The following is a 12,511-nucleotide window of genomic DNA, read 5'->3' as shown; positions in this document are numbered from 1 at the left end:
TGATAGGGCATGGTGGAATGGCTCCCAAATGGTTCCCCAGGCAACGGTTCAACAAAAAGGCCACCTCTCCGGGGCTCGACGTCGCTCTCACAAAAGCCAAGCGCTCGCAAGCCGAAAACACTCCGAGCAGCCGGCTCACAATTCCTGAGAGGGAGAAGTGCATTTCAACCTTTTGCAGAGACACGGCCAGCCTCCCTCCTTAGAGAAGGTAGTTTCAGCCCCAACGAATCCGCAACACACACACACACACACACACACGGTGTCTGCCAAATGAATCGCCGTCCTCGTTTGATAGGAACTTTCACATGCAGCTCACACGAAGAGGCCAAACGTGCTGTGAGCGAGGCTGCTGAGACCCATTGTAAAAATGAGACACGACCTGTTAATCGGAGCCAGTGGAAGTCCTCAAAAACGTGTACAGTACTTGGATTTGCTTTCCAAAGAAAGGAGGCTTCTGCTACTTTGCCTTATAGGTCCCCCCCCCCCTCTGAAGTCGAAAGTATGCGCCCCGGATGACAAGCCCTAGTCCAAATCCAGATGATAAATCAGCTGCCCCATCAATGCTATACCAGATGAGATAGACAGAAAGTCCTTTCCACAAGAGACTCTGCCCTCAGAGGGCCTGCTCTTGCACCTGATGACACCAGGTTTCCAAACCGCCAAGGTATTCCACCTTTCTCTGAAGTGCACATAGGATGTGGTCTGTTCTCAGAATTAAAAACAGAGCAGTACGGCAACAATTGCCCATCACCCTCCTGAAATCTCTTGGCAGTAGCTGGTGCATTTTCAGGAGAAAGACCTGATGGGGTGAGACGTGGCAAAGAGGCTGCATCTCAGGATTCAGCTTGTGAGCCGTTCCAGAAACAGACCTGAGCCAGGAAATGCAGAAGGGGGGACATTCCTGTATGGATTTAAATCCCTTCTGCCGAAACATAAAGCGGGGACAGGAAAACGCAGGAGAAGGAAGGCAAGCGCCCTCCCCCAGGCCTTCAGACTCCTAATCCAGGAGATCAAATATTGTCCTTTGCCCCAGACAGCAAAATAACTTGGGCTCACTGCTGTCCAGGATGGGAAGGGCAAGAATTTAAATGACAACATAGAAAGACAGGAGGAGTATACAAATCATTCCTTTTGCAATCAAACAAAGCCATAACCACTTCTCTACAGCTGTTCTTCTCCTGCTGAAGTTCAGACAAGGTATCCCCTGCCTAGTCAGAAACAACCAGAGAAAAGTTCTCAGTGGGCTGGGCAGTACAGTCAGAGGAAGGGCCCAGCGCCCACTGGCACCTCACCTAACCCTGCTCTTCCTTCTAGTTTTCTGACATGTCACCATAATGCTCAGGCCTCTTTCTCAGGTGTACAAATTTCCCTACTATAAATCCATCCTAAAACCTTAATTCTTTCCTGACAAAAAAAAAAACATGCCCATCCCCTGACCGTACCAATTCTCTTGTGATCAGATTTGCAACACAATGGGTGGCGATCACTGCGTGACAATACTTTATCATTTGTATTGCACCTAATTTGCAATGTCCTCAATAATCCTTATCTCGTTATGTCCTTGTGGAAGGAACACACAGGTATTTAAATTCCAGTCGCTCCATGAACGCAGGGAGAAGCCATTGCAATACACCCACAAATGCTTTGATGTAATTTGCACTACCAATTATCTGCTATTATTACAATTATTTTTTAAAATCTCTGGGAAATATGTATCCTACACTGTCTAGTTCTTCTTGATCTCCTGCTCTGCCAACAGCAAGGAGACACACGCTTCAATCTTTGTTCCTGTCTGCCATGTCTTTCTGTTCAAGGAGGCCAGCCATCCCAGTCACATCTGTGCCTCCTTTTCTTCTTTTTGAAACTGTCTTTCAAACATCTGCATATCCGTCTCTCTCTGTTCCATTTTTCTCCCTGTTCTAGCTGGCTTTCCTTCCGATTCAGGAGAAAGTTCTGTTTCATCTCTAACCTTAGGCATTACATCTACAGCCCCCCTTTGTACGGGAGGCCAATGTTAAGCCAGTTTTCCAGACCATGAAACAGGGGCTCACATTCAGAACACTCCTATCAGAAATGCAAGGCATTTAAGGGCAAGTAGCAGGATGGGCCTTTCAGATTTGTTGAACATCAACTCCCAGGATTTGCTTTAAAAATTCCTCCCAGGCAGAATTCTCCTAGAAATCTCCTTTCCAAAAGAAGGAAATTGGCCTGGTGATGTCTGGGATTCCCAATGCTTCACTGGGAAAGCAGTTTTTTGGGAGAAAGCCTCCATAGAGCCTCACAGGCTCCACTTCAGTTTCCTTCTTTTGGAAAGGAGATTTGTGGCAACGGAGGCCCACGTGTATGTATGGGAAGTTGCTCTGTGAATTTCTCTCTCTTTTTTGTTCCATCTCCCAGAATTCTGCCTGGGGAAATTTCTCAGAGAATCCTAAGAGCTGGAGTCCAAAAATTTCAAAAGTCCCCTCTCAAGTGAATCTCAAAATCTCACAATTATCTGGCTCTTTTTCCACGATCTCTTGGCATTCTGATGCATCGTTTGCAAGGGTGATGTATTTGTTGTTATGTGCTGTTAAGTTACTTCCAATCTACTTCCTCCTTCGTTTCCATGGCCGAGGGGGCAGATGAACCTAGATCTCCTGAATCCTGATCCCGTGCTCTATTTATTACACTACGCTGGCTCTTGTGTTTCTGAATATGGATCACTGGATTCTGCCAGGCAGGTGGGAAATGCGATAATGTCCACTCACCCCTGGCCAGCCATCTGGCATTCAAGGGAATAGGGTTTGGCAACATTTCCCAGGCTTGTAGCAGGCCCTGATTTTCCCAGGCTTGTAGCAGGCCCTGATTTTTTACTGCAAGGCTTTAAACTTTTGTCTGGCAGATTCCCTAAACAAATTCACTACACATTACTCCAAGAAGCTGACATATTTGTGGCTTATAAGACAATCAGAGCAAAAGCTGGCAAGGGGCCCATGCCTTCCCTGAACACAAAACACACACAGCTTGAAACAGTTCAAAGCTTAAGGGATAGATGATGCAACCCTCTGGGATTCTGTTTCCAACTACAGACAGAAACCCACAGCCCATACCTAGAGCCACCCCACTTTCTACTGAATGGGTTCCATTGTAACAGGTGGGTATGTGTGCATGTTCACATGCACACACACGTTTGTGAAGTACACATTCTGTGAAGAGAGATTCATTATGTTTAGGCTAAATTCTCACTGAGCTGGAATAAATCTGTCGCTATCTAGACTGTACCACATGACAGAACACTCTTCTGTAATAAATTAAAGCAAATCCTTGCACACAAAATCTAGCACCTCATGGAGAAGACTGTACAGTGGTGCCTCGCAAGACGAGCGACCCGTTTAACGTCAAAATCGCATTACGTCAAAGTTTTTGTGGTCGCAAAAGTGATCGCAAAACGATGTTTCCTATGGGGGAATTTTGCTTTGCGATGATCGGTTCCCTGCTGCGGGAACCGATTCTCGCAAAATGACGATTTTCCGCCAGCTGATTGGCGGTTTCAAAATGGCCGCCAGGTAAAAAAAATGGCTCCCCGCTCTTTTATGGGATGGATTCCTCGCTGCACGGGCAACGGAAATGGCCACACTATGGAGGATCTTCACTGGACGGTGAGTTTCAAGCCCATAGGAACACATTAATTGGGTTTTTATGCGTTTCTATGGGCTTTTTAATTTCGCTTTACGATGTTTTCATTCTACAGCGATTTCTCTGGAACGAATTAACATCGTAATGCGAGGCACCACTGTATTAGCTATTAGATTTCTGCATGGCATGTGTTTTAAATGTATGCTATACTCAGAGATACATTATTCAAAGAATGCCCCTCTTAGGTTCATTTCTCACTGAGCAGAGCAAATATACAGTATTACTATATGACGTATGCCACTTTGAATTACAAGACATAATGTTGCTCCGTGGTAGATAAATACCATCCCTGCACACAGAAGTATAGCATTCCAGAGAGAAGAACAGACTAATACACTAAATTTCTATAGGTGGTGTATGTAGTCTATTAAATAACATTTCATTTAATTATACAAAACTTAAGTGCTGCAATCCAGACAACACATTTGCTGCTTGTCAGTAATCATTATTTCCACTATGCCAATGCAAGCATAGTAGATCATGATGGGACTCTGCCCGCCTTTACTCCAAGATGTCCATCCCAAAGAATATGCCCAGAACAGGGCATTTACCAAACACCTTCTCCCCAGAAAGCAAAGCAGAGATGACAAATGCAAGTTGCAGGCTGGTCAGGTCACTGGGAGCCCTGGTGTAAACTGATGCTCCCCAGGTCAGGTAACTAACCTGCATGGGCTCTGGTCGACCTGTGCTGCTATAACAAAGCCAACTCGAGGCAATTTTGCCCATCTGTAATATACAACACAGGTCAGCCAAAGCCCACACAGCTCAGTTACCTGATTCTCTAGGAATACTTATACATGTTCGCTCTCCACTGGTGGACGTATCAGTCCCAGAACAGGTAAGCTGCATCTAAGCCACCAGCATTCATTGTGAAGAGATCCTAGACACAGTGGGCGAGTCCCAAACAGAGCAGAGAAGGAACACCTGTGCCAGGTGGTAAGCCACGGGCCATCAGCCGCACACTGATGCAAAACCCATCAGCCGCGCAGTGATGCAAAACCAAAGAGCAGGCTCTTTGCAACAGGCAGAATGAAATATGTTCCAGCACTGGAACCATTTCCACAGTTTTTCCACTCCTGATTCTCTATGCCACACTATCCTTGTTTCTTAAAAGGCGTGGCACAGTGTGATACAGTGGACAGAAATTAGGAACTAGAACACAAGAGATCTGGGTTCAAATCCCCTTTCAGTTACGGACACTCATGGGGGTGGTGGTGGCAATGGAAAAAGCATGCCTTAAATATTCCACATATCTTGAAAACCCATGAGGGTTATCGTAATTTAGATACGACTTGACAGCACGTGACATTGATTATTACCCTACTGAGCTCCACCTTGAGGACGGTCAAGTCGTCACTGTAATGTGGGAATACACTACCTGCATTAGGACTAACATGGGACTTTTCATCCAGATCATCTCTTATGCAACAATGACACTTTCTGTTACCCCTGGAGGAGACTGTCCACTCAACAGAAACCCCACAGGATGCTGTCCACGGTTGGTAATTCAACCATTTAGTTGCTGTTAGCTGAGACAGAAATATTTACTGTATTTTTTGCACCATAAGACTCACTTTTTTCCCACAAAACAGGGGTGTGGAAAGTCTGTGCGTCTTATGGAGCTAAGAAAACAGATTATATTTTCCTATTTTCTTCTCCTAAAAAATTGGTGCGTCTTATGGAAAGGTGCGTCTTATGGAGCGAAAAATACGGTACTTTGTTTTCAGTTTTAATATGTTAAATGGTGATCCCACTCCTCTGCCAAATGCTGCTCTGGGTAGCTATCAGACAATGCGAGTGCAAACAAATTACAGTAAAACGCAGAAAGATACTGAAATATCAAGGTAGTTAAAATGTCAATAAAATCGTTAAAACTGGTTAAAATATTTGCAAGCTGATTTATTTATGACAAGTTTTTGTGCAAGCTGCTAATATATCTCTTCTTTCGGAAATTACTAATTTGTGACTTGAATGATATGATGAGGTCTGTGAAGGCCTTCGTAACTAACAACAATTCAGTTTATAGGGCCAGCTAGCAGAAAGTTGGTTAGAGGCCTGCCCTAGATAGGCTTCTTTTGATAAGGACCTTCCAAAACCTAAGTGCGAGCACCAAGAAGGCTCATGGAAACATGAGCTTCGTTTAGTACAAGTGGGAGACGACTGACTGATGTGTCAAGATTAATTCTAAAGTTCCATTTCCTGGGTTGACAACACACACATACACAGAGTTTCAGACTTCCAGTGGATAGCCAGAGAATTTCGAGAAATTCTCCAGTTGTACGCACTGAGCGTACGTAAGGATATAAGGCGTGTCCACTGAAGATAGTAATTCTTTTTTTGCTTTATGTGTTGCATGTGTGTTTTTAAGAGGAGTACCTTATGGACAACCGGGACTCCTGGTTGGGTGGGGAAAATGAAAGAGATTATTCCATTTAGGCATCTGCCCAGAATTCAGGCTTGTAAGGAGAGGGCAGAGAGTCGATCAGGTGTTACCAACAGATATAAAAACTAGCTGATTTGTTGAGTTCTCTTGATTTTATCAGGGCAAATCTTCTTAGTGTTTTCGGGCTCTGTCAGTGCACCTAGGCATCTAACTCTTCATGGTCCGGCAGTGAGAAAGAAGGTTCAGCTTGCTTTATATCTGTTTTCCTCAGCTCCAAAGGGAGGGAGGGAGAAAGAAGGAAGGAAGATAGAAAAGAAAAAAGAAAAGAAAAGAAAGAGTGGAAAACGGTGTGTGTGTGGGAGAGTTGGTGGATGCTGGCCTGTGCTGCCAGTCAACAGGACAGACTGAGCTCCAGTTCTTCAACCCATCAAGACAGGTCTGGGGAGGTGGAAAGGAATTGGGGTAAGCCCCCCCCCCTCCGAAAGAGCCTGCCGCACTTTTTCCTGCAAGACCCACAGTTCCAAAGTTTGCCAGGAGTCTGGCGGCCAGAAGTCCAGCCCCAAGTCATCAAAAGCCTGTTTCATCCGCAGCGCCCTCAGCGACCCTTGCCAGAGGGTTAAACCTGCAGTTCCTCCAAGGAGGTGGAGGAGGAGGAGAAAGAGAGAGGTGGGAACCAGCCCTGCTTTGCACTTCAGCAGAAGCTACAGGTGAGAAAACATGCCAACGAGAAGTTACTGTAGACCTGCCTCAGGGGCATTAATTAATCCTTTTGGAAAGGAAAATCTGCTCCCTGAACAAGAAAAATCAAGCCCTAGAATTTGACACCAAAGCGCCTTCGCTATTTTCATTCTAAAACTTGTCACCTTTGCGCTGCCGGCAGGAAACAGCACACGGAGACCACACAAGGGTTGTTTGGCTGCTTCCCTGTTGAACAGCTTCTCATTAGGTCTTTGCAAGCTGTCAGGCTTTCAGGTTTCGACAAGGGGGGGTGGAATCAAAAGCCCAAATCTTGCACGGATTCAAGGGTGAGGAAGATGCTGCACATGGCCGTAGGTGGGAAGAGGGAACGGAGGAAGGCGTACCTGTTCAAGCACGGATAATTTGACACCAGAGAAGAGAGGACGCCTCAGACATCATCCTTCATGAGGGTCACGATGGAACACCTCAAAGACTCCTCAAATCGCATTGGGGGAAGCGCATTTGCTTCCTGCCAAAAAGACTGAATGGCAAATGCAAAACACAGATTTCCACAGATCTGCCTTCTCTGAAGCATGCTCCCCATCTCTTCAAACTGCTCTCATGCTGAAAAGTCCAAGGGTGGGAAAAACCCAGAACAACTGAGCCATGAGCGCGCACATGGGTTTTGGAAAGGGAATCTGTCACGATTAACCTGAGCATCTTGCAGTTAACCTGAGAGGTTTTTTGGCAATCTCTCTCTCTCTCTCTCTCTCTCTCTCTCTGTGTGTGTGTGTGTGAGAGAGAGAGAGAGAAAGAGAGAGAGAGAGAAGGCGAATGAGAATCTTCCACCCAGGAGCCGAGGACGTCAATGCCACAGGAGTGGTCAATGTCGAAAAGAGAATATGGGTGTAATTTTGCCAATGGGAATTTTCAATAAATGCCTTTATTTTTATATGGTAACATTATACAGATGTGTCATGGCAGCTTTTATTCTTAGGACCCCCAACTCACATTTCCCAAGACAACCTCTAAAGTCCATTCCCGTTCAAGCTTCACTGCCTGAAATGTGAACCTCAAAGCATTTACTCCAGCTGTCTTTCAGTAAACCACAGCAAAACAAAGGCATATCCTGATGGCCTCCAGCCATTCAAGATGTCTTTACACTCCAAAGTCATCTGGATTCTTCCCCTCTCACACTCCTCACTTGGATGAGACATAAATCCTTCATTATCCCATTCATGGGACCCAAAGATTCCCAGTTGTCGTAAATCAACCAGCTTCTGTGGCCAGGCTGTTAGGAAAAAAAAGAGCCAGAAGCTGGGACTACATCTGGCAATGCATAACAGAGGGTGTGGCTACGCTGGAGAGATGAATAGGTAGGATTCTGCTTTGCTGCAATCTGATTGGCAGTCTCTGTTACTTTTAAAGCCATGGACCCACAAAGGCTACAGATCGAATCGCAATTTCACTGCTCATATTGTTTGCAATGAGAGCCCCGATACTGTCCATAGCACCCTCTTCTTTCTTTCCTTCCTCTGATCCTGGCCCTCCTATCCTTTTATGAGCAGGAGAGGTGGGAAACTGCTTGGTTCAGGAAAAAGAGGCCGTACTGTATTCCAAAAACACATGACCTAGTAACGTCTTTCATTTCACCCGGCTTGTTTCTTTTTTATTCACCATTTTCTTCTCAAGTAGGACATCTAAGAGCCTCGTGGCGCAGTGGTTAAAATGCTGTACTGCAGCTAAAACTGTGCTCACGACCTGGGGTTCAAATCCCAGGTAGCCGGCTCAAGGTTGACTCAGCCTTCCATCCTTCCGAGGTCGGTAAAATGAGTACCCAGCTTGCTGGGGGGGCAATGTGTAGCCTGTATAATTAAAAAATTGTAAACCGCCCGGAGAGTGCTTGTAGCGCTATGGGGCAGTATATAAGTCCAATAAATAAATAAACAAATAAATAAATAAATTTAAAAAAAATAAAAACAACGAAGGACAATGGAGAATAGGAATGAAGGTGGGGACGTGGTGCCACTGTCCTGAAAATCCCGCCCTACATGCTTAGGTAAAGGTAAAGGTTCCCCTTGACAATTTTTGTCCAGTCGTGTCTGACTCTAGGGGGCGGCGCTCATCCCGCTCTTCAAGCCATAGAGCCAGCGTTTGTCCGAAGACAATCTTTCCGTGGTCACATGGCCAGTGTGATTTAGACACGGAACGCTGTTTACCTTCCCACCGAGGTGGTCCCTATTTATCTACTCGCATTTGCATGCATTCGAACTGCTAGGTTGGCGGGAGCTGGGACAAGCGACGGGTGCTCATTCCGTTGCATGGATTCGATCTTACGACTGCCGGATCTTCTGACCCTGCAGCACAGGCTTCTGCGGTTTAGCCCACAGCACCACCACGTCCCTTATACCATCTAAAGACACACACACACATCTTCACAGGAACATCCATAGGTGAAAAAACATGCTCTAACCCTCCTGTCATGAAAAAGTTGCAGTCTCTACAGGGGGAGGGAGAAAAAAATGCCAGTTTCAAGGGAATAGACCTGAAGAAATAGAATCTGCCTTGAACGTCATGCAGACAGTAAAATATACATCAAAATCACTCATTTTTGGAGCAAATCCCATTGTATTTGGCCAATATATGGTCAAGACAAACTAATCTGGATGCAAATGTCCAGTGAAACTAGCCTCCGACAGAGAGAAACAGAAAAAAAATCAGATAAATCAGAAGTGGGCAACATGAAACTGTCCAGATCATGTCAGTCCTCAGTGTTCACTAACTCTAGCCAGCACAGACAGTAGTGAGGAATGCTGGGAGTTGTAGTCAAACAACATCCACAAGGTTGTACTCTGCCCACTGTGAGATAAAACAGCAGGAAAGCCACACAGGCACCCAACATGCCTGTGAGCTCCATGCGAAGAATATGTTGTCTTAACCTTCCTCTGGCCCAGCCACATATTGGAAAATAATTCTGGACAGCCTCTAAAACAAAGAGGGGGAGAGAGAAACCTGCAAAGTCTTCCAGCTATAGGGAAGATAGGGTAAGATAGGGGGTCTCTTTGGTGTAAATAATTTGGATCCAATTAAAGGGTTTTACAGGATCCATAAGGGTGTGGATGGAATTGCAACAGCCACATACGTTGATGAGCCACAGCATTTATAGCTTATATTGTAACATCTAATTTCTGCTGGTGATCCATGTGCGAGATACCAGATGGAAATAGAGAAGGCAAGCACATCGAAAAAACTTTGCTGTGGGCAACATCTAAGGAGTCACATAACCAAAACAATTCTTCACGCGTGCCCAAATCCCAATGTGACTGAATAAAGAACCCAAGACCTACCACATGCACTTTACTTAAAGTTACAACTTCAAAAGTTGCCAAATACTGTGATGATGGCAGATCTGATTGTGTGATTCACAAAAAGATTCACTAGTTCGGTGCTTCTGATGTCCAAGCATTGACCTCATCCTTTGACTAGGAAAGTAAATCACTGTTTGCTAAGCACATTGCTCCATTAACCACAAAACACCCATCCAGTATGAAATAAACAGCCAGGCGCCATCCCCTGCTTACCTCTATGTCTGTTGGTTGTCTTGTCAAACATAAGCATGGCATCTTCTACCTGAAAGACACAAGGAAGAATCTGATTTATAGGTCTTCAAAGCCCATCTTGTCTGTCTGTCTACCTACTGCACTTCTGTGCCACCTTTCTCCTGGCGACAGGACTTAGCTGCTCACAGGTAATTTTAAAAATATTAATTAAAACAAGACAGAAGAAACATTAAAAATCTTTAAATGTGGAAACATTAAAATCATCTTACCAAATTAGTTCAAAACGTATAAAAGCATTTTAAAAACACTTTCTAAAGGTAGGGTGACTAGCTAAAAACTAACACAGTTGCCCTACCCTTGCTGCCAGTGCATCGTTTACGCTGAAAATGCTGAGAAATATCAGGATGAGAAAGTCCAGCTGGACCAGGAACATCCACTGAGATCCATGGCTCAGTGCAGGTCCCCCAGCATCACAGTCCAACACTCTAATCATGATACCACCCTGTCTAAAACTAAATTACAAAGTAGTTGAGAAGCCTCAGCATTAAGTGATCAAAATGTTTTTCCTGCATGACATGAGCCACTTAAAATCAGAATGGATTCCAAATACAATAATTCAATACATATATGGATTATGATCTCTCCAAAACAGTGCTCAAAACACTGAACAGTAGTGTAAACAATACTATTTATTATTTGCATTTCAGAATCCTGGAAAGTTTATCTCCTTGACTAGAAAGGAATATTATTCTTGCATTTCCACATATTTTAGAGTTGCCTATGCATGTTTTAAGCAAATCTGCACCCACTCTTGGCAATGTGTTTCTTCTCTTTTTAGACATGCTCAAATGGCCGCCCTACCCACTAGCTAAGCCACCAGAGAGAAGAAAATATCTTTTTTTCTTAGAACTATAGCTGCCAGGACATCCCACCCAACATTGCCAAGGATATACACACCACATGACATTTGGACCAAGTTTACCTACCAGAACACATTCACAAAGCTACAGAAATGTTTGAATTCCTAAAGAAGGGGGGGGGCTTACTAAGCATTGTCAAAAGAGGAGAGAAAAAGGGCAGATGTATGTATAAGACGCATAACATCTTGAATCAGATATGTTCAGAGGGACTGAAGCTAGATCTCCAACAGCAGAACCCAGAGGAAGACGTTTGGATTGAGAAACGTTTTTCCAAGGGGAGGTGGTCAACTGATGCTCATTCTAGCATTCCCACCAGAGTGCCTTCTTTGGGCAGGCTGCCCTGTTAGCTATTGGTTACACTGCTCTCCCACCTCTTCTCTACTGAGCTTGTGGCCATGCAGATGGCTCTCCTCCTCCACACCGGGTTCACACCACCAGCCAGTGTGGCAGATTGGAGCAAGTGAATTTCATAGATCAGTGGGGACCTGAACTTGGATCTCCTGGTCTACAGTCTAATATTCTAACCAATGGACCATGAAGGCTCTCAAAGAGTGAGGGAAAAAGAGCTTAGCTAGGAGGAGGTGCTGAACTTTCCAAGTTTTTGATGGCAAAAAGGATCTGTCTTTGCCTTCTGAGCAGAAACTCCTTCCTGCTGGGAGAAGGTGGTGAGACAACTCACGGTATCTATCTCAAGACAGCAAGCGAGAGAAGGAAGGAAGGAAGGACACACATTAAGAGAGAGAAAAATAACAAAAACTCCTGACACCCTAGCAAAATTCATGTACCAGACCAGTGATGGCCAACTTATGGCATGCGTGCCACAGCTGGCACGTGAAGCCCTTTCTTCTGGCATGCGACAAACCTTTTGAAATGGCTGCAGCTGAGATTCCCCCTTTCTCTTCCTGTTCTGGGTCCTTTAACTTCCTGTCAGTCCCCATGATTCCCCCTTTAACTTCCTGTCCGTTCTCATGATTTCCCCTGAAACTGCCACTTTGTATGATTTAGTCTGTGTTAAAGTGCAATATTCTATGCTATACAGAAGAAACAAAAACACAGGATCATACAACATACTTTCCCCAAGCCAAAAGTCTGACTTTTATTGTATGGCAATGGTCCCCTATTTGTTCCACCACATCACAAAGTTTAAATCTCGAGTTTGATCTTTAAAATGAAGACATTCATAGATTTTGGTCAGCGGTTAAAAGAAATTAATCAAACCAAATGTCTCACCCATCTCTAGCACCACCACTAATAGATTCACAAGCTGTTTCTCTTGAGTGTCCTAGAAATGTCCC

At 44.7% G+C, this 12,511-nt stretch overlaps 2 protein-coding genes across 24 annotated transcripts in view; one reads left to right on the top strand and one right to left on the bottom strand.

Annotated features, from left to right (window-relative positions):
- The window catches only part of MSI2 (musashi RNA binding protein 2), a 424,247-nt gene that overhangs the window by 179,857 nt on the left and 231,879 nt on the right, over positions 1 to 12,511 (bottom strand). For all 23 annotated transcript variants that reach the window (XM_020786864.3, XM_020786866.3, XM_020786869.3 and 20 more), the window contains one exon: positions 10,318 to 10,366. In XM_020786864.3, the coding sequence (XP_020642523.1) occupies positions 10,318 to 10,366 (49 nt within the window). The remainder of the gene's footprint in view (positions 1 to 10,317; positions 10,367 to 12,511) is intronic.
- The window catches only part of LOC140701746 (uncharacterized), a 443,504-nt gene that overhangs the window by 399,955 nt on the left and 31,038 nt on the right, over positions 1 to 12,511 (top strand). The gene's annotated exons all lie outside the window — the stretch shown is intronic.

The sequence above is a fragment of the Pogona vitticeps genome, chromosome 7 (assembly GCF_051106095.1).
Source record: "Pogona vitticeps strain Pit_001003342236 chromosome 7, PviZW2.1, whole genome shotgun sequence".
Taxonomy (NCBI): Eukaryota; Metazoa; Chordata; class Lepidosauria; order Squamata; family Agamidae; genus Pogona; species Pogona vitticeps.
Note: the sequence above shows the minus strand (reverse complement) of the source record. Positions and strands in the feature narration are given on the sequence as shown.